General features: G+C 43.6%; 1 protein-coding gene across 1 annotated transcript in view; it reads right to left on the reverse strand.

The window, feature by feature from the left end:
- Positions 1 to 21,342, reverse strand: part of EXOG (exo/endonuclease G) — a 43,387-nt gene that overhangs the window by 12,600 nt on the left and 9,445 nt on the right. Inside the window, exons 5-6 of the mRNA XM_050941554.1 lie at positions 20,464 to 20,540; positions 16,645 to 16,759 (exon numbers count right to left, since the gene is read on the reverse strand). Of these exons, the coding sequence (XP_050797511.1) occupies positions 16,645 to 16,759; positions 20,464 to 20,540 (192 nt within the window). The remainder of the gene's footprint in view (positions 1 to 16,644; positions 16,760 to 20,463; positions 20,541 to 21,342) is intronic.

A 21,342-nucleotide genomic window follows, 5' to 3' on the forward strand; every position in this document is an offset into this window, starting at 1 on the left:
GTTGTTGTTACAAAACGCACTATTGCAGTCATTTGTTCTGTATGGCTGATGTCAGGTGTGCAGTCCAGAATAACAGCATAATATCATGTTGACTTCAGATCTGCCACAATCTCCTGTTTGACTTTTGTTGTCAGTAACTGTATGATCTCATTTTGAATTGTTTTTCCAAGGTAGTGGTGCGTGTACATTTCTTGAGTGGTGACTCTTCTTAGATGCTCCTGGAGTACAGCATCAAACTCAGCCATCAGCTCCACAGTTTTAGGGAAATTTCCATTGTTTGGCACATACAGCTGATCTGAAGTGCCACACAGTGCTAGGTTTTGGGTAGCAAGCATTCTCATAATAGCAATGAGCCTTTTCAGAACATTTTGCCAGTAAAGAGACTCTGATGCAATCTTCTCTTGATGCTGATCATCTATGATGGCCTTTAACCTCAGTTTCATCTCATGCTCTTTCCACCTATGGAAAGCTCTCTGGTGATTTGCTGTCTTCTCGTGGCATGCCAGATTTCTAGTCAGATTTGTCCAGTCCTTTGTTCCTGTAGAACCCAATGTGGCTGGAATATTAGACTGGAAGAGTTTGCAACAAAAACAGTATGCAGCTGTAATAACCTTAGTCCCAGATTTGGACCTTAGCGTCCAAAATATGGGGGTTAGCATGAAAACCTCCAAGCTTAGTTACCAGCTTGGACCTGGTACCTGCTGCCACCACCCAAAAAATTAGAGTGTTTTGGGGCACTCTGGTCCCCCTGAAAAACCTTCCCTGGGGACCCCAAGACCCAAATCCCTTGAGTCTCACAACAAAGGGAAATATCCTTTTTCCCTTCCCCCCTCCAGGTGCTCCTGGAGAGATACACAGACACAAGCTCTGTGAATCCAAACAGAGTGAATCTCCCTCTCTGTTCCCAATCCTGGAAACAAAAAGTACTTTCCTATTCCCCCAGAGGGAATGCAAAGTCAGGCTAGCAATCCAACACACAAATCTCCCCTTGATTTCTTCCTCCACCAATTCCCTGGTGAGTACAGACTCAATTTCCCTGAAGTAAAGAAAAACTCCAACAGGTCTTAAAAGAAAGCTTTATATAAAAAGAAAGAAAAATACATCCAAATGTTCTCTCTGTATTAGATAATACAACACAGGGTCAATTGCTTAAAAGAATATTGAATAAACAGCCTTATTCAAAAAGAATACAAATCAAAGCACTCCAGCACTTATATTCATGCAAATACCAAAGAAAAGAAAACCATAGAACTTACTATCTGATCTCTTTGTCCTTACACTTAGAAACAGAAGACTAGAAAGTAGAGCTACTTCTCCAAAGCTCAGAGCAAGCAGGCAGCCAGAAAACAAAGACTCAGAGACTAAATTCCCTCCACCCAGAGTTGAAAAAATCCGGTTTCCTGATTGGTCCTCTGGTCAGGTGCTTCAGGTGAAAGAGACATTAACCCTTAGCTATCTGTTTATGACACGCCCCCCAAATTGCAGACAGTGGGGAAGCTCACTGGCGGCGATTTCCTTCTAGAACTTTAAAATAAACAGATTACTGCAACACATGCACCTTTACATATACTCCTAAGTATATAACTAACAGACTTCTACATTTTAAGAACACTTTTTAACTACTGAATTCTGGGAAACTCTCACGGGAGAGTGCATCAGCTACTTTGTTAGAAGCTCCTGTGATGTGTTGAATTTCAAAATCAAAATCTTGGAGAGCTAAACTCCAACGAAGAAGTTTCTTGTTGTTCCCCTTGGCAGTATGAAGCCACTTTAGTGCAGCATGGTCAGTTTGTAGTTGGAACCGCCGTCCCCAAACATATGGGCGTAGCTTTTCCAGGGCGTACACAATGGCATAGCATTCCTTTTCACTGACTGACCAGTGACTTTCCCTCTCAGACAGTTTCTTGCTGAGAAACACGACAGGATGGAAGTTGTGATCTGTTGCTTCCTGCATGAGCACTGCTCCTATACCACGCTCAGATGCATCTGTGGTTACTAGGAATGGCTTGTTAAAATCCGGGGCCCTGAGCACAGGGTCAGACATGAGCGTTGCCTTAAGTTAGGTAAAGGCCTTTTGACACTCATCAGTCCACTTAACTGCATTTGGCTGGGTCTTTTTGGTCAGGTCGGTCAGTGGGGCAGCGATTTGGCTGTAGTGTGGTACAAATCGCCTGTAGTATCCGGCCAAGCCTAAGAAGGATTGGACCTGTTTCTTTGACCTTGGGACAGGCCACTTTTGGATAGCATCCACCTTGGCCTGTAGGGGTTTATGGTTCCTCGACCCACCTGGTGCCCCAGGTAAGTCACTCTGTTTTGGCCTACTTGACACTTTTTGGCCTTAACAGTTAGTCCGGCCTGCCTGATGCGCTCAAAGACCTTTTCCAGGTGTAGTAGGTGTTCGGGCCAGGAGTCTGAAAAAATGGCCACATCATCGAGGTAGGCAACTGCAAATTCTCCCAGTCCAGCTAGTAGACCATCTACCAGCCTCTGGAAGGTGGCGGGTGCATTTCGAAGGCCGAAGGAAGGACATTGAATTCATACACCCCCGCATGGGTGACGAATGCTGACCTCTCCTTGGCAGGTTCATCTAGCGGTACTTGCCAGTACCCCTTGGTTAAGTCTATTGTAGAGATGAACTGGGCACGTCCCAACTTTTCCAATAGCTCATCGGTACGTGGCATTGGATAGTTGTCCGGACGAGTTACAGCATTTAGCTTACGGTAGTCCACGCAAAAGCGTATTTCCCCATCTGGTTTGGGTACCAGAACCACTGGAGATGCCCATGCACTGGTAGATGAGCGGATTATACCCATCTGTAGCATGTTCTGGATCTCCCGTTCTATAGCAGCTTGGGCATGAGGAGACACTCGGTAGGGTGGGGTTCTGATTGGGTGAGCATTACCTGTATCAATGGAGTGGTATGCCCGTTCGGTCCGTCCTGGGGTGGCTGAGAACAATGGGGCGAAGCTAGTGCACAGCTCCTTGATTTGTTGCCGCTGCAGACGTTCCAGAGTGGTTGAGAGGTTCACCTCTTCCACGCCACCGTCTTTTTTCCCGTCGTAGTAGACACCGTCAGGCCACTCAGCATCCTCTCCCTGGACTGTAAACTGACAAACCTGTAAGTCTCTGGAATAGAAAGGCTTGAGAGAATTAACATGGTACACTTTAGGCTTTAGTGAGGAATTGGGAAATGCTATGAGGTAGTTTACAGCTCCCAGGCGCTCTTGGACCGTGAATGGCCCTTCCCATGATGCTTCCATCTTATGGGCCTGTTGCGCCTTCAAGACCATAACCTGGTCTCCTACCTTGAAGGAACGTTCTCTGGCATGTCTGTCATACCAGGCCTTTTGCTCTTCTTGAGCATCCTTTAGGTTCTCTCTAGCAAGGGCTAAAGAGTGTCGGAGGGTGCTTTGTAGGTTGCTTACAAAGTCCAGAATGTTAGTTCCTGGAGAAGGCGTAAACCCCTCCCATTGCTGCTTCACCAACTGTAATGGTCCCTTAACCTCGTGACCATACACAAGTTCAAATGGTGAAAACCCTAAACTGGGATGTGGTACAGCCCTGTAGGCAAACAGCAACTGCTGCAACACTAGGTCCCAATTATTGGAGAATTCGTTGATGAATTTTCGTATCATGGCCCCCAAAGTTCCATTGAACCTTTCCACCAGGCCATTGGTTTGATGGTGGTATGGGGTGGCAACCAAGTGATTCACCCCATGAGTTTTCCACAGTTTTTCCATGGTCCCTGCCAGGAAATTAGACCCTGAATCTGTAAGGATGTCGCAGGGCCAACCTACCCTGGCAAAGATGTCTGTTAGGGCCAGGCACACAGTGTTAGCCCTGGTGTTGCCTAGAGCGACTGCTTCTGGCCATCGGGTAGCAAAGTCCACTAAAGTCAGTACGTACTGCTTTCCTCTGGGCGTCTTTTTGGGAAAGGGCCCAGAATATCCACAGCTACTCGCTGAAATGGGACCTCAATTATGGGGAGTGGCTGGAGAGGGGCCTTGACCTGGTCTTGAGGCTTTCCCACTCTTTGGCATACCTCACAAGACCGGACATACTTGGCAACATCCTTGCCCATCCCCTCCCAGTGGAAGGACTTCCCCAACCGGTCCTTGGTTCTGTTTACCCCAGCATGGCCACTGGGATGATCATGGGCTAAGCTTAAGAGCTTCTCCCGGTACTTAGTTGGAACCACCAACTGTTTTTGCGGCTGCCATTCTTCCCGGTGTCCACCAGAAAGAATTTCCTTGTATAAAAGTCCTTGGTCTATAACAAACCGGGATTGATTAGAAGAGCTGAGAGGCGGTGGAGTGCTCCGTGCCGCCGCCCACGCTTTCTGAAGGCTGTCATCTGCTTCCTGCTCAGTCTGGAACTGTTCCCTTGAGGCTGGGGTCACCAGTTCTTCCTCAGACTGTGGACTTGGGCTTGGTTCCTCTGGAAGCGATGTAGGTGATGGGGTTGTTTCCGTTGCTGGTGAACCGCTCTTCGCTGGTGCACCTGAGGGTATTTCAGGCTCTGGCTGAGCCTTTTGGGTATGGCTGTCTGTTGCTTCTGCCAGTTTTGGCTCGCTGGCGCCCTCTGGCGTTGAGTTTGAAGATGTAGTTGCACTTGCTGGTGCTGGTTGTTGTTCCAGTTCCGGGCCTGGGACTGGAGATGCTGTGGCTGTTTCAGTGGTAGGCATGGAATCCGGGTCCACTACCTCTGTCTGGGTCTCTGGTAACACAGACGGGGCCTCTGTGGACGGCTCAGGAACAGGAATGGGTCTGGAAGCTTGCCTGGTTTGGCTACGTGTAACCATTCCCACTCTCTTGGCCCGCCTCACCTGGTTGGCCAAGTCTTCCCCCAGTAGCATGGGGATAGGATAATTGTCATAGACTGCAAAAGTCCACATTCCTGACCAGCCTTTGTACTGGACAGGCAGTTGAGCTGTAGGCAAGTCTACAGCTTGTGACATGAAGGGGTAAATTGTCACTTTGGCCTTTGGGTTGATGAATTTGGGGTCAACGAAGGATTGGTGGATAGCTGACACTTGTGCCCCCGTGTCTCTCCACGCAGTAACCTTCTTTCCGCCCACTCTCAAATTTTCCCTTCGCTCCAAGGGTATTTGAGAGGCATCCGGGCCTGGGGATCTTTGGTGTGATGGTGGTGTAATGAATTGCACTCGCATGGTGTTCTTGGGACACTTGGCCTTGATATGTCCCAGTTCATTACACTTAAAGCATCTTCCATCTGATGGGTCACTGGGCCGAGGTGAGTTACTGGAGACTGGTGAGGTTGAAGGGTAGGGTATCTGTGGCTTTACTTGGGTGGTATGTGGGGTCTTTGGCTGTCCTCGGTTGTAGGTTTATGGTCTGTGTGCCCCCTGGGGTAATCGTTCCCTTGACAGTAGCTTTCTTGCTTTCTGCCAGTTCCATCCATTTGGCTCCAATCTCCCCCGCCTCAGCGATATTCTTGGGGTGTCCATCTTGTATGTACCGTGTGATGTCTTCAGGAACACCATCCAAGAACTGCTCCATTTGTATGAGGAGGTTCAGTTCTTCCAAGGTTTGAATGTTGTTTCCTGTTAGCCAGGCCTCATAGTTTTTTTGCAATGTAGTAGGCGTGTTTGGGAAATGACTCCTCTGGTTTCCACTTTTGGTTTCTGAAACGCCGACGGGCATGATCTGGGGTTATCCCATCCTGTATCTGGCCTTGGTTTGAAAAAGTTTATAGTCATTCATTTGGTGCTTAGGCATTTCAGCTGCCACCTCTGCTAAAGGTCCACTGAGCTGTGACCTCAATTCTACCATGTACTGGTCTTCGGGAATGCTGTACCCAAGACAGGCTCTTTCAAATTTTCCAAGAAGGCCTCGGTGTCATCACCTGCCTTGTAGGTGGGAAATTTCCTGTGCTGTGGAGCAATATTTGGCGCCGGGTTGTTAGGGTTGGCTGGCACATGCAGCCCAGCTTTTGCCAACTCCAGTTCATGTTTTCTCTGTTTTTCCTTCTCTTCATTCTCTTTTTGTTGTTTTTCCATTTCTTTTTGGTGCTTTTCCATTTCTCGGCGGTGGGCCGCCTCTCTTTCTCTTTCTCTTATTTCCATCTCTGTTTGTTTTATTTCCAGTTGTCGCCTGTGTTCAGCTTCTCTGACTTGCTCTTGGGCCTCAATTTTTGCCTTAGAAGTCATGATTCCTGTTTTCTTGTGTTGGGGTGCCCTCCGGTGTTTATCTTCTGAACTGCAGGTTCTCTGTTGCCTCCTGAAATCTGCCTAGCAACAGTGTTTTTTGTCCTTTTCTCTCTCTAGCTAATGTTCAATGAAGGGAAACCAGAAAAACCACTTTATTTGCATGCATATAAGTGCCGGTACTTGCCTGCTAATGGGAGGGCTATTGCATGACAAAAGACCCTTAACATGCAAGCCACAAACTGCGAGAGAGAGCAGAAAAAAAATTCTCTCTGGTTCCCTTTTAAAACCAACTGTTTCTCTCTGCTAAAAAGCCCTTAGCAGAGAAAAGAAAAATATAATATTCCTACTGGCTTCTGGATTCTAATCCCACCGCTGCCACCATGTAATAACCTTAGTCCCAGATTTGGACCTTAGCGTCCAAAATATGGGGGTTAGCATGAAAACCTCCAAGCTTAGTTACCAGCTTGGACCTGGTACCTGCTGCCACCACCCAAAAAATTAGAGTGTTTTGGGGCACTCTGGTCCCCCTGAAAAACCTTCCCTGGGGACCCCAAGACCCAAATCCCTTGAGTCTCACAACAAAGGGAAATAATCCTTTTTCCCTTCCCCCCTCCAGGTGCTCCTGGAGAGATACACAGACACAAGCTCTGTGAATCCAAACAGAGTGAATCTCCCTCTCTGTTCCCAATCCTGGAAACAAAAAGTACTTTCCTATTCCCCCAGAGGGAATGCAAAGTCAGGCTAGCAATCCAACACACAAATCTCCCCTTGATTTCTTCCTCCCACCAATTCCCTGGTGAGTACAGACTCAATTTCCCTGAAGTAAAGAAAAACTCCAACAGGTCTTAAAAGAAAGCTTTATATAAAAAGAAAGAAAAATACATCCAAATGTTCTCTCTGTATTAGATAATACAACACAGGGTCAATTGCTTAAAAGAATATTGAATAAACAGCCTTATTCAAAAAGAATACAAATCAAAGCACTCCAGCACTTATATTCATGCAAATACCAAAGAAAAGAAAACCATAGAACTTACTATCTGATCTCTTTGTCCTTACACTTAGAAACAGAAGACTAGAAAGTAGAGCTACTTCTCCAAAGCTCAGAGCAAGCAGGCAGCCAGAAAACAAAGACTCAGAGACTAAATTCCCTCCACCCAGAGTTGAAAAAATCCGGTTTCCTGATTGGTCCTCTGGTCAGGTGCTTCAGGTGAAAGAGACATTAACCCTTAGCTATCTGTTTATGACAGCAGCATTCTGGGGTTTTGAGTACATAAGCCATGGCCTCTCCACTTTTGCACCATTGGGGATTTCACACCAGTAATGTGTTGGATAGAAACTTCTATTTTCATTGCTTTGGGAAACAACGTTTTTCACTTGCTGTGGCGCATGAAGTACATGGAAGTCCCTCAGGCTACTGCTCAAGTGGGTCCACAGTCCTGGATCATCTACACTTGAGAAACTAAACTCAGAAGCAGCTGTTTCTTGTGCCTCCATCTCACTCTGATCTACACTTTTCTTCAGGAATGTGCATGGTTACATAACATTTGAGATGGAGATATGGATGCTGCAGTAGCTGCCAGGTCACCTGCACTCTGACTAACCGGAAGATCAGGCATCTCCTCACCACTCACATCCTCACTGGGGCTGGAAGGCTCACTATGCACATTTTTGTCTATGTATCTCAGGAGAGCTCCTTCCTGCTTAGATAGAAAACCTTCCTTTGCTCTTTCTTTTTCTGAATGCTGCCCCAGAAGGGTGTTTTCTTCTTTCACTCATGACTGCTGTTCTGTGTTAGCTATAGTGGCTCTCAACACTCAATTGAAGGGGACAAATAAGTAGGCTGGTAGCAGGGCCTGACTGAGGGAAGATATCAACGTCTCAAGGGCCTAACTGGCTCCTACTACTTCAGTTTACTGCCTGTTCTCCTCAAGGGGGTTCAGGGAAGCAGCAGGAAACAGGAAGCTCCCTGAGAAGCTGGTGTTAATCAGTCCAGGCTCCTGGGGGTGTTAGTGAGGTACATAAGGAGGCTCCTCCTCTCTCTCCCTGCAGCTCCTGCTGGTTTCTGTTATTCCCTCTCACCTTTTCTCCTGCCTGCCTGTTATGTCTCTTGTGCCTTCCTTTCTCCAGCACAGCACTCCACCATCTCTGTGCATCTAGAGCAGAGAGAATATATATGCACCAGCAGCAGACACAATTTTCTACACTCTGGGTCCTAGTGGCATCCACCCCTACAGTCTGGCACCTGAAGCGGCCGCCTCAGTTCGCCTCATGGTAAGGCCAGCCCTGGGTCAGAGTTAGAACAGGAGGCAAGAAAAGGGATTCTCTCCCAAGATATAAGCTGCCCCTTTCTTTCTTAAGAGTACTCAAACAGGTTTATCCATTTTGCGCTCATGTCAATGCAGAGGGTTTGTGTTACTTACTACTTTTATTTGTTTCAGGAGAACTAGGATGAAGCTGAACCTTTAACATCCAACTACTCTACAGAACACAGGTATTCCAACATACAGGTACACCAGCAAGCACTTATTGCATTTCAATTCTGAGTTTAAATTTCTCTCAATCATTACAGATTGCTTTATTGCTGCAAGGTCTAGGGAGGATGGTGATTTATGAGCCTCTCCACAAGTCCATAATAACATGAGCTGAAAAGCAACAAGAATATGCAGCTCCACTATGGTTCTTTAAAATGACTATGTCTACACTACAAAGATAAGTCAACCTATGTTAGGTTGACTTACAGCCACCGCATTAATTACTGCAGTGGCTGATGTCCACATTACTCTCCTTCTCTCAGTGGTGTGTGCCCTCACCAGGAGTGCTTCCACTGGCTGAAGAGAGGCAGTGTGGGGGACTGAGAGTCAGGGATCTCAGCTGTTCCCTGGGGCTTCTTGCTTCCCCACTCCCAGCCAGGTGGGGGAAGCCACCCGGGGCTCCTCATCCCTGCACTCCCCGCCAGGAATGGGGTGGCAGTCACATGTCGATTCTTGTCTCTGCACTCCCTGCTGGGAGCGGGGAAGCCATCCAAGGTTTCTCGCATCCAGCAAGGAGATCTGCACCCAGAGTCCAGTCAGCTGCTGTGCTCCCAGTGGGGAGTGGGGAGCTAGGATGCCAGGGGACAGCAGAGCTCCCAGTGAGGAGCCTGGGTGGCAGCCTGGCTTGGAGCAGAGACTGGGCAGCAGTGTGGCTCTAGAGCCGACTTTTTAGTCAATTTCACGGCTCCACTGGAGCACTCCTGGAGCCGTGAAACTGACAAGGAGAGCCAATGGTTGATGTAAGGAATGCAGTGTCTACACTAACTCTGCTTTGCCCTAACTACACTGACATAAGCCCTACACCTCTCACTGAGGTGGTTTTATGTCAGCACAGCAGGGGAGTTATATTAGTGGGAGGAGCATTTCAATGTGTACACCTCCACCGTTTTGTCGAAAAAAGCTGACTTTTGTCAACAAAAGTGAGTAATGCAGACAAGGCCTTAGTCTTCTCTTTTCACAATGCTGTCAAGTCTTTCCCATGTTCCACTATCATTTGGGTGTGTATACCAGACTCTGCCTCTTCTTGAACACATTATTTGGCCACACCCCTGTACATGGAAGCCTCTGTTCTCAGCAGCACAGTATGTTGGCAATTAGCACAACAGAGCCCTCTTAGCCCAAATCCTTTTATGGTTGCAGCTCTTTTTAAAGTGTGTACCTGTTTTCCCTAGCGTGGCACTGGAATGACATCATCTTATTTCCCCTTGCTCTCACATCGTCCATCTTCTCTCTGTGCTTTGTTTAAATAAATGATGGGTAAGGTTTTACCTACTTTTCTTTGAAGTCCTATAAGCTTTTCCCCAAGGCCACAAGAGCTTATCAATGCTCATGCTAAAACCGTTCCAAATTTTAGAATGGATTCAAACAGGACAGAGAGAGGCAGGGACAGGAGTTAAACTAAAAAGACAAAGAAAATATATACCTTGCATTTCCCAAATAACAACAGCTTATGAATTTCTCAACATACAATGGAAAAAATCATTCTTGTACTGCGTAAGCAAGATTACCCAACTCCTGCATAGGTGCATCAGGACCTGCCCAATGTGAGGACTGGGTGCAAATCAGGAAACAAAAGGGAGGGTCCTGGGTAACCCTGCCTCGTCTCAGCAGCAGCCAGCAGACACTGTACCCACTGCATTTCTGAGGGTATTTGCATTTGTTTCAGGAACAATGCCTCTCAGGACTCCCACAGGCATGAAGCACCTCCACACCAGCCCCAATACAGGACACAGGAGAACCCTCTGCAAGCTTTTTAAAAGGATACGTACTTGTAGTTTTAAACACAACTTTACTGTATTTTTATTCTATATCCAACTCAATTAAAAGGGCTATTGCTGCCCAGTGAATTCAAGAACAGAAAGCAAGTCTCCTCCAATAAGGTAGTAATACATTTGCATGAAAAGCAATGATGATGTTTGAAAAGTTGCACTGTGCCATCTAGTGACAAGAAAATGCAAAACCACTGTAAACAAAATTAGCAAAAGGCAGTGGGCTTTCATTACAGGGACCTCCAGCTCTGAGGTCGCAATTACCTGAGATTTCTGCAGGACATGGTCAATAGAAATCAAATTCCATCAGGACTTAGCTGCCAGAACACATTAACCAGTCCTGCACACTTTCTCTGCATCAGGCAATATTGTCAAATACATTAAAACAATATCTACAGACATTTCCTCTGCACTACAGTAACCCTTTCCTCTCTGTGTGTGTTTTGAAGCTCTCTCCATATAACAACTATGGGGCAGCAGGAAATCCATAATCCAGTATCTCTTGGAAACAGAGTCAACTCTGCTGCTACTTAAGTCTACACTCCCATCAAGGTCCAGGAATAGCAAAATTAAGAGGTCAGTTAAATCTCCAGGTCATCTGCAATGCTGTCCCCTGAATCTTCAGACACATCCTCCCTCTTGCTCTAGATTCAGCCTGTGGCCTGCTCTGGTCCAGTGTCTCAGAGAAGACACTTGATCTGCTTTACTGATAACTTCAGGGACAATGCTGACCAGGCCCATTAGATGTCTTGCTTTAGATAACATCATTCCTATTGATATTACCGCAGGATTAACTCAGTAGAGTTTTATCATAATTTGATCCAGTATTCCTTATAGAAACAGGCTTTCTGGAATCCTCCTTGCGGTTAGTGCACTTTTTCCTGGCCTTGATTTTCCTGAACATCGCTTATGCTCTTCATTCCAGTCCCACTGTCCTTCTGCATTTGTGTTGCTATTGGCCCTGTCAGAGCATTAATTCTGTTCTTATAGCCCAAGTTTCCCTGGTTGATAGGGCTCTGTCACATGCCACTATGAGGGAGTGAGGAGTCTGAATACAGTCCTGTTCCAAGGGCTCTTTTTATTTTACTTGTAACGTATTCAGCATTTGTTTTTCCTGAGGATGTGAACAGTAATACAGAAAAGATACACATGCAGAAAAACTATGCTAAAGAAATGTTACGGTTAAGGGGGAGAGAAACCCACCTTGGAATAGCCAAGAGCTTGATTCAGAGTAGGAACCTGGGTCTCCTACATCCCAATCTCTTTCTCAATCTCTCCAGCTGGAGTGGTTCCACTTGGTATAAATAACTGAATAAGCAGTGAGTCACAGAGAGAGAGGGGGACCAACACTATAGCTTGGTTTTGACAAAACATTTTCCAATGAAAAAATGTGTTGTTGAAAATTTCGGAATCAGCTCCACATAATTCAGCCTCCTTGAACATATATAGTATAATACAGGCTTTAACAAATGATCGCATACTATTTTTTCCACAGAAATTATGCCTCATTCGGTGTTAAGCAATCTAAATATAGTCGTCACTACAACTTCCCCTATAACAACTTTAATATGTTTAAAAAAAAATAAAATACAAAAAGCCTTCCAGATGTGTGCATTGCTAAATGAAAGCAACCATAGGAGCCTGTCTTGTAACCTCTGTCTTCCTTTTTACCTCCCCAGTGTTTAAATTATTTTCATTAGTACATCGTATCCAAATTTAGGGGCTGAGGGAGCTATGCACATTTACACCAGCTGAGATCCTGGCCCTTAGATCATAGGCTTTTTGGGGTAAGAACTGTGTCTGCTACTTGTCTCTATAGTACTGAGCATATCTGGAGTGCGAATAATGATACCAAAGTTTGCTTCCTTCTGTATTGCAGGTTCTTTTCCCTTGTAATGCCTAGATTAAAAGAGATTGAAGAACTTCTCAAAGGTTTTTATTAATCATCTTTACATCACCATCACACACTTGAAGAGGTGCTGTTAGGGTTTTAACCACCCACTTCTCAGTTGCTGGTGTGGATGACAGCTGTGCACCCCATCTCATATTGTTGATTTCTGCCTCGTGTTAAGAAAATGTATTAATTCCATTAAATCAACAACTTTAAACATTAAACAAAAGAGAAATACTTCCAGTAATTATTACATACTTTGTTAAAAAAAGCACCTAGCAAAATGTCTTCTCTGAAACAAACAAGATCTCAATTGTGCTTTCTTTGGACAATTGCTGGAAAAATTTGTTATGAGTTAGTATGATTTCATTGTGAGCAAAGGGTGGAGAGATGAGTGTGATGCAATAAAATTACTGTACAAGTCATATTTAAAACCAACAATCTGCCAACCGAGGAAAACCACTAAACTGACATTCAATGGAAAATAGCAATATATAAAACAAGGCAATGTCATTTTGATTTGCTCTGGACAAAGATGAAAAACCTGCATCTGCCTCTCCAGTGACACAGAACAGATTCTTCCTGTTGGCATTCTATTTTACATTTATATATATACACACTCTGCAAATGTATCTCTCAAATACCAAGCACAATCATCAATCTATCCTTCGCGATAAAAGCGTCCACTGGAGGCAGATGAGCTGACAGAACTTATCTTGGGATACAGCAAGTTCAGCCAATAGATAGAACAACATCGGCATATAAGGAGTTTGAGGTTAATTCCCTTTCTGGAATTAAACAACAAATGGTACAGCAGTCCAAGCACGAACTGGGAACAATGCCATGACTGCTGCTCTGACTTTCCTCTAGAGCAGGGGTTCTCAAACTTGGTTAGCAGCTTGTTCAGGGTAAGCCCCAGGCAGGCCACAAGGTGCTTTGTCTACCTGGAGCGTCAGCAGGTACGGCCGCTTGCAGCTCCCAGTGGCCATGGTTCACTGTTCCTGGCCAATGGACGTGGCGGGAAGTGATGGCCTGGCCTGCACTGCTTCCTGCAGCTCCCATTGGCTGGGAATGGTAAACTGCAGCCACTGGGAGCTGTGAGTGGACATACCCGCGGATGCTCAGGTAAACAAAGCATCTCGCAGCCCGCCGGGGGTTTACCCTGAACAAGCCAAAGTTTGGGAACCACTGCTCTATAGTAATCAAAAATAATGTTTTGGGAATATCCATGATGAGAAAATCACCAGCCTTGCCACCAGTGGGTCTATATTTCGCTATTTGAATAGCCAAGAACAAGAAAACACAGACTGAAGAGTGGACCAGGAAATAGATGAATGCATACATGTACATTTTAATACTAACACATCTTTTGTTTCACAAAAGAAAACACTAGAGGAGCATAAAGATATGAGTAGTCCAGCCATAGCATTTACATTGTTAGATCCTCAGTATGTAATTTCAGTGCTTGAGTCTACAGTACAGTGTGTCTCTTTAAACAACTTCAAAAGAGTGACACTTTCCCACGTCATCCGCATCAAACAAACAATGAGATTAGAGGCTGGTTGTGGACTACAGAACCTTCCATTTCTAGGTCACTGGTCTGAACACAATGCAGGGTACTCACCAGTAGCAAATTCTTTGGGTTCCTGGTTTTAGAGGTGAAATCTTGGCCTATGAAGTCAATGGCAAAACTCCCATTGACTTCCCAGGGGCCAGATTTCACTTCAGATATTTATTTTAATGAACTTCTATGTGTGATTTGGCAAATTACGCCCCCTGTTTTAGGAGAGAGAATTAGTTTTTACTGGTGAACAAAAAATTCCTACGCTCCAAAGTCTTGCTCCCCAAGGGACAAACTCCTAGTTAGAACAGAAGAGTGTCTACTGCAAACAATATGCAAAATGACAAAAACTCAGGAATTTTAGATATTTTCAGTGTATATTTTATATACAGTAAGGGAATGAATCCTTTAAAAGCACCTGAACACAAGTGGCTTTGCCCATATGCTACAAAGCACATTTGCAAATAGCAAGTTCTTCCTAGTAAGAGTCTATGAGTCCTTTCTCAAATTTCAAAGAGAATCAGGCGCCAACAAGCACCTAACATTCATGCTACTGCAAATAACCAAACAAATACACAGCTGAGTGGTTGCAAGTGGAAAAGACTATACGTTCCTTTAAACAACCTTGAGAAGCAGCAGAACTACAGCCACATTGTAATCACATTAGGTTGAAATTTAGCTTGTTTTCTGTTATATTCTATCCCCTTTCATTTTCATGAAATTTAATAGTGATTCTTTCTAAAATTCACAACACATTCAAAACGCCAGCTAAAATAAACTATCATCCATATACATAATTAAAGATTTTAAGTTGAAATAACTCAAATAGTAAAACTAATTAAATTACTCCCATCCTTGAACTAAATATACATGAGTTTGGGAATATAATACAGAAATTCAGGACAAAGTGTTAAATTGCAAAGGAATCTATCCACTCTGTTTCATTCTGGAAAAAGGTAATTTACTAAACAGGGTTTATAAATGCGACCATCACTTTGCCATTTCCTATCCCAGACTCTCATAAGATCGAACTTCACCTCATAGCTTGTAGTAAGACCAAAACTGATACAACATTCAAGAAAGATGTGAGTTGTCATCAAACCCAGGGATGATGAAGATGTCTTGGCACCAGACTAGAACAAAATGACATGGCAATCAAAGCCGCAGGGACACATTGTGCTACTGTGTTATTCAATAATAGTATGCTGGTATCAAGTTACTTTTAATAAAGGCAGTAAGATACAGAGACTGGTCTTATTTTTACCTGTGGAGTGCTAAAATTAATGTTTCAAAACTGATACCCAGAGTTAGAGTGGTTTGTTTTTTTTAAATATACCCTTCCTTTTCTACTGGGAGGAGACACTGTTCCTCCAAAGACACAATTTAGAAAATGCTGACTAAAATTCAACATAGTGGAAACAACTGCAAGACTCTGAACAATTCTACAGCTTGTTGGAAAATCATTGTCATTTTAAAAATATTCTCAGGGTCCATCCTCTGGATCCCAGTTGATTGCTAATTCTTTGTAATCCAAGATAATAATCTTTTTTAAAGGATAAACAATTGAAACTAAACTATCATGATAATCAAAGTGAAGCAAAGTCAAGTGGGCTATGCACAAGCCTGGACTCCAGAATATTCTAATCCTAGCTTTGCTGCTGACTTGCTGCGTGGCCTTGATCAAGTCCCTTAACCACTATCAGTTTCTCCATTTGTAAAATGAGGACAGCAATGACCTACCTCACAAGAGTATTGCAATGATTAAAGGTTGTACATCTTTATCTCTGAAGATGAAAATTATGAATTATTATTATTTATTTGCATTATGCTAGCACCCAAAGACCTTAGGCAGGATTAAGGCCTCATCATGCTGGTGCTGTACAGTCAAAGATAGTCCCTGCTCTGAATTTACACACGTATTTACCTTTAAGAATAAGAGCAGTTCGTCAAGCAAAGGGGTGGGGGGGCTACCAGTCAACTCAGTAGCATTTCTCAGTCTCTTGGCTTGTAATGCAATAACTTCTGAAGACGTTGTCCAAAATTTCAATGAACATTTTATGCATCAGTTGGTGTAATAAAAAATAAATGGTGACAGGGAGGGAGGACACAGATTACGGTGATAAGGCTGCATCCAAAGCCTATTGAATTTAACTGCAGCCTGTCAGCTGATTTCACTGATTTTTAGATCAAGCTTTAGGGCTGAGATTTTAAATGCTGGTGAAGGGATTTAGACAACTAATTGCTGTTAAAATTAATGGGAACAGGGCACCCAAAACCTTTCCGTGGCTTTGAAACCCCCACACTGTGTTAGCATTGTGATGGTTCAGAGATGTGTAATTTTGAAGACTATATAAATAAATGATTAAATAGATACATATACAGCAGCAAACCCCACTGGCCCTCTACCTAGCAGTTATCTTGCATTATAGAAGCACTAAGTACAGTTTTAATACAGCTTTACAAAGAAGCATTTAAATGCCCTCTATTACCCGAACAAAATGAAGGATTTTATAACAGAATTCATTGCAGCACGACTTCAGAGTGTAGGCAAGCTACAACAGTGCTAATGTCTATTCCAACATTTTGCAAGTACTACAAAGGAGTTTAACTTTGTTTTAACCAAACTGCAAGACAATTATGTTTATTTGTTTCTGTTTTATGTAAAGATACTGTTAACAGTGACATTCAATTTAGTGTGTAACAACAGCACAGGTACCTACCTGATAGGTAACTCTTTTCTTTCCATCATCCCCTGTCTGAGGCAAGGTCAAAGGTCCAGAAACTATCCAAACATCCTCAAATCTCTCTGTCAGCTCCCGACAATACATTTCCATTCTGCGAAGATATCCCTCAGGTCAGTGAATGCCAGTGGGGGAAACTTTCATTTTTTTTTTTTTAAATCATGCCTAGATCATAGAGGGCAAGACAAACTACTCTCAAACAGTTTTGGGCGCATTTTCAAAAATATGGGCCCAAGCTGCATGCCAAAAAATGAGTAAATGTATGCATAAGTTGAAGCTGTCGTCCCATCTCCTTCATTCAACCCCCATTGGTTAATTTACAATTGGTCATGCATTTTCTGCAAACATTTGAGACCTCAGATCGGCAGTTTTATCACATTCCCTCAAAACTCAAATTCTCCATTCCTTTCCATTACTGAGTTCTTGATCACTTTGAATAAATAAGAATTTTTGGGGGGATGCATCCTCTCTCATTTCAAAAGGGTTTTTTTTTATATTATTTTTTGTTTGCTCCTCCATATTTTAGAGGAATTATAGTCCTTCAAAATAGCGCCAAATATTTTTGTAAAATATATAATTAGAGATTTTTGTAATCTGCATTCAGAATTTTAAATGTCAAATTGCAAGTGTTCCAGGCATTTTCTCACATGCGTTGATGCCTATTGCAGTCTCCAAGCCCCTTCTTGCTCTTCTGTGTAAAACTGATTAGGAACAATGTAACCCTGCCTTTGGGAAAGGTATCAAACCAAAGTGCATGTTTTTGGAGTTCAGAAAAATACTTAAATGAACGTCGCTTGGAGCATGAAAAGTCTGTCCAGGTGAACAGCTTGCCAAGTCATGCCTAGTTTTCATAAAATGGAACTGATTATAGCCACTCTTTATATGGTTCCTACGGGTCACAGCAGCTGCTTACGTCAAAACAATCACTGTGGGGACCTCTACTGAAGAGGAGAGGGGAGTTGTGTCACATTTGGTTTGCAAGTCTCACTTTGGTCACCTTTGAAATAGTCAAATTTCCAAACAGTTATTTCATATACTTGGGTTGGGTGGGAGAGAGAGAGGAAGAAATTGACGGGATAAATTAGAAAGGAAGCATAGTATTGAGAGAGATTTTTTGGAGGGGAGAAGTAAGGAGACACAGAAAATAGAGGTAGCAGATAAAATGTAAAAAAGAGAGAGAGAGATAAGGGTATTGAAAGGAGAAAATGAAAAAAGAGTACAGACCCTGAAAGTCAACACTAGAAATAACCCATTATAGGAAAGAGGAGAAAGGAAAAGAGAAGCGAAGCCAGGAAGGGACAGAAGAGAAGAGAAGTGAAACAAAAGCTAGAAACATAGTACATTTCATCCTTACAATTGCATCACATAGAAAGCTGACTGGCAATATGAACTGAATAAATAACACAGAGTAGCTTTATTCCTTTAAATTGGAGGGGGCATGGCACTGGGGGAGGAGGGGAGTGGTAACAGTGATATTTAATTCTGCTTAGTAGGCTAAGACCTTGGGGCTGTAAGTGCCTGATGCAATTTTCAGGCTCTCCCCATGATCTCCTGATTAGCTAGAGTTCTCAGCTAAGAGGAGTAACAGGAGCTCCCGACCCTAAACTGGCACGTGCCTAGCTTTAGCATCAGTGAAAACTTAAGCCCAATTTCCTGAGGCATTAAAACAACTGAATAACTCTTAAAATGTCATAGTGCATTATTTATCCATAAAATCATATAACCTTACTGAATGCCTCATATGCTTTTATATATATTCCTGTAAAAGTAGAGAGCAGCGTTTGCAAGAATGATGAATCATTTCCTAGGCTAGATTTTTAAATGTAATATTTTACATTATTTTACTACCCTCTCACTGATTGAGCCTTGTAAAATTCATCACTCCCTCTGATTTCTGAGCCTTAAAAGATGTTGAGTCCCACACAACAAGTACAGAATCAATGTTTGTTTCAGTTACTAATTAGTTTTCACCTCAAAAAAATAAAGGAAAAGAGTAATTATGAACAGTTAATACACATCATCCAGTTCCATCACCTTAAAGCTGCGATGCTGCCAGCCTTCACAAGTGAAGATTTCGGCTGGTTGTTACTTGGATGCATGTACTCCTGTCAGGCCTTGAGGTCTCAAACCTGTAGCCATGGGAGTGCTGGAGGGGGAGTCATACTCCAGTCTTCCACCTGGCAGCTTTCAGACAGGGACCAGGGTTGATGAAGCCCAACTGGGGCACAAGCCATGCCCCTATGCTCTGACTGGGAGAGCTCCAAGTCTCCTGATTGGGCCACAGCCCCTCTATACGCCAGAGGAGAAAAAGGGAAATTTTTCTCTGGTAGTAGGAAGAGGGCCTGAAATATAAGCCCTTTTATTAGAAGCCTAGTATGAGGCCTGAGGCCTAAACTAAAGTAGTGGTCAAAGCTTTGCTGCTATAAAGCAAAGTTAAGTTGTGATGAAAAGGCAAGGCCTGCTCACAGAGGCTAATATTGCAGAAACAGACATTCCAAAGAAGTGCTAGGCACAGGCCATGCATGTAAACACATTCCAGAAGGGTGGTACCAGAACACCCCAATACTAGCACATTCCCCAAAGATAACAGGAGCATGCTGACCCATCTTAAAGATAAGGTCAGAATAACAACATGATGGATAGAGATGTTTTGATCAAAACAACAGGAACAAGGTGATGGGTGGTAACTAGCTACATCAGAAGATGTCAATTAACTACATCAGAGTGGCAATATTAACCTGTTTGTACTGATGGATACAATGGAGTCTCAGGAGGAGTGTCTTTGGCCAGCCTAGAGGGCAGTGGAAAGTCCTGTCACTGACTGAGCTGCATCCATTGCCATGGGCATACATGTGCTAGTGTAACTATAGACATTGATCCAGGGAGCTAGGACTGTTCTTCATTCACAATAAACCTGGCTGCCTGCCTTCGTACCTTAACGTATCTAGTGGTCATTGGGTGGTTCGCTCAAGGTCTGCTGCAGAGCTGGGACAGCACACAAAGAGAACACACACACACACAGCCAAACATCTAACATCACTTACAACTGGACTTCACCCTGTCACAGACTGTTGGTTTGGCATTTACCTGTTCTTGACCTCCTGGTATCCTGACTCAGCCTGAATCTTGGTAACTGCCTCCTGCCCTCTGGTTTGTCTCTGAATTCTCATCTCCTGGTATTCCAACCTGGCCTGATTCCTGGTAATTGGCTCCTGGCCCCTCGGCCCATGCCTAACGTTAATCCCTAGGCCAGGCCACCCGCACCCCGGTCTTGACAGCTTGTACAGACCCCTGTAACCCACAGGAGTGGGCCCCCTGTGAGAGGAATGGATCCAGCAGCCCAGCCACTGCCTCCAGAATCACTGGACTCACCAGAATGGGCCACCTGCCTTAATGTGGCTAACCAAGTCCTGCAAGATTGGGTTGAACAGCTGACCTGACTCTTGATCCCTGCCCTCCAGTTTGTCTCTCAATTCTGATCTCTTGGAGTTCCACCCCAGCTTGACTCCTGGTAACTGGCTCCTAATGTTAACCCCTAGGATAAGTAATTATATTCACCTACCTAAATCCCTCCTACAATTACTATTGGATAATGCACCAAAATGATTGCAAATAGCTCTTGGCACTGCCTTTTCTCCTGGAGGAGGCTGCAGTATGTATATGCAGTATTCTTGCACATGGCTTGCAAAGTGCTTAGGGATCCTTTGCTTTATATATGTAAGATATTATTAGTGTTTTACCACTGATTTTAACTTTGTCTTCATCTTACACTTAGTCTATCCAAAAGTAACATCTCACCTGTTCCAGAATCCAGCATTATTCTTGTAATTCTGGGGCACAATGTTGGACAAGTAAAATGTTTCAGCCATAGCTTGCTGTATAAAGAAAGAAAATGGCGCCATGTTATTGAAATGCTATTGAGATGGGCTGAAAACAAAGCCAAAATTTAGGAGGGTTTGGAATCAGAACCCATATCTAGATCCAGACTTCACAGATGGACATTATTTACATAATGGGTAAAATCAAAATCCTAGATCAGAGCACCACCGAAGTACTGGGGCAGAAGTAGAGATGGAAAATTGGGATATGATCTTTGCAGCTCAGGCCCATCTATCGTTCTATAGAAACATTCACGTGTATCCATTTTTGGAGCCAGCAGACAAACAAAATAATACTTACGCATAACACTGAATGACAGTATGGAATTAAAGGGGCAATAGTTTGTAATTAGTTTGGGAGTAGCTGGCTGCCTTTTCTGAAGGGGAGGGAAATTTGCACTTATGGTTCTTATTTCCCAGATTGGTTCAATATGTTTTTGCCTTTATTCGTCAGGAAAGGTTTTACTTTGCCAACATATTACAATTTAAAAAAGATATAGGATGCAGCTGGTGGAATGGTCATCAAGACCCTGACCATGCAAAGGCTTATGCATCTGTTTAACTTTACAAATTGTGAGCACAGTTAAGTAGATGCATAAACATTTCAGGATAGAGGCCCAAATAATTCCAGAGAAGTAGTAATCTTGGCCTTCTTCTGGTCCTATACATTTATAAATATGTGAAAAAACATGAAAGTAAAATCTTAGGCTCTTATTCTACATCATATTATTTCATTTCATTTTTAAGTGCTCTTTCAGATTCTCCTGATTCATAGAAGGTAAAGATCTGGCAGCAATAT

This window comes from Gopherus flavomarginatus, chromosome 2 (assembly GCF_025201925.1).
Source record: "Gopherus flavomarginatus isolate rGopFla2 chromosome 2, rGopFla2.mat.asm, whole genome shotgun sequence".
Taxonomy (NCBI): Eukaryota; Metazoa; Chordata; order Testudines; family Testudinidae; genus Gopherus; species Gopherus flavomarginatus.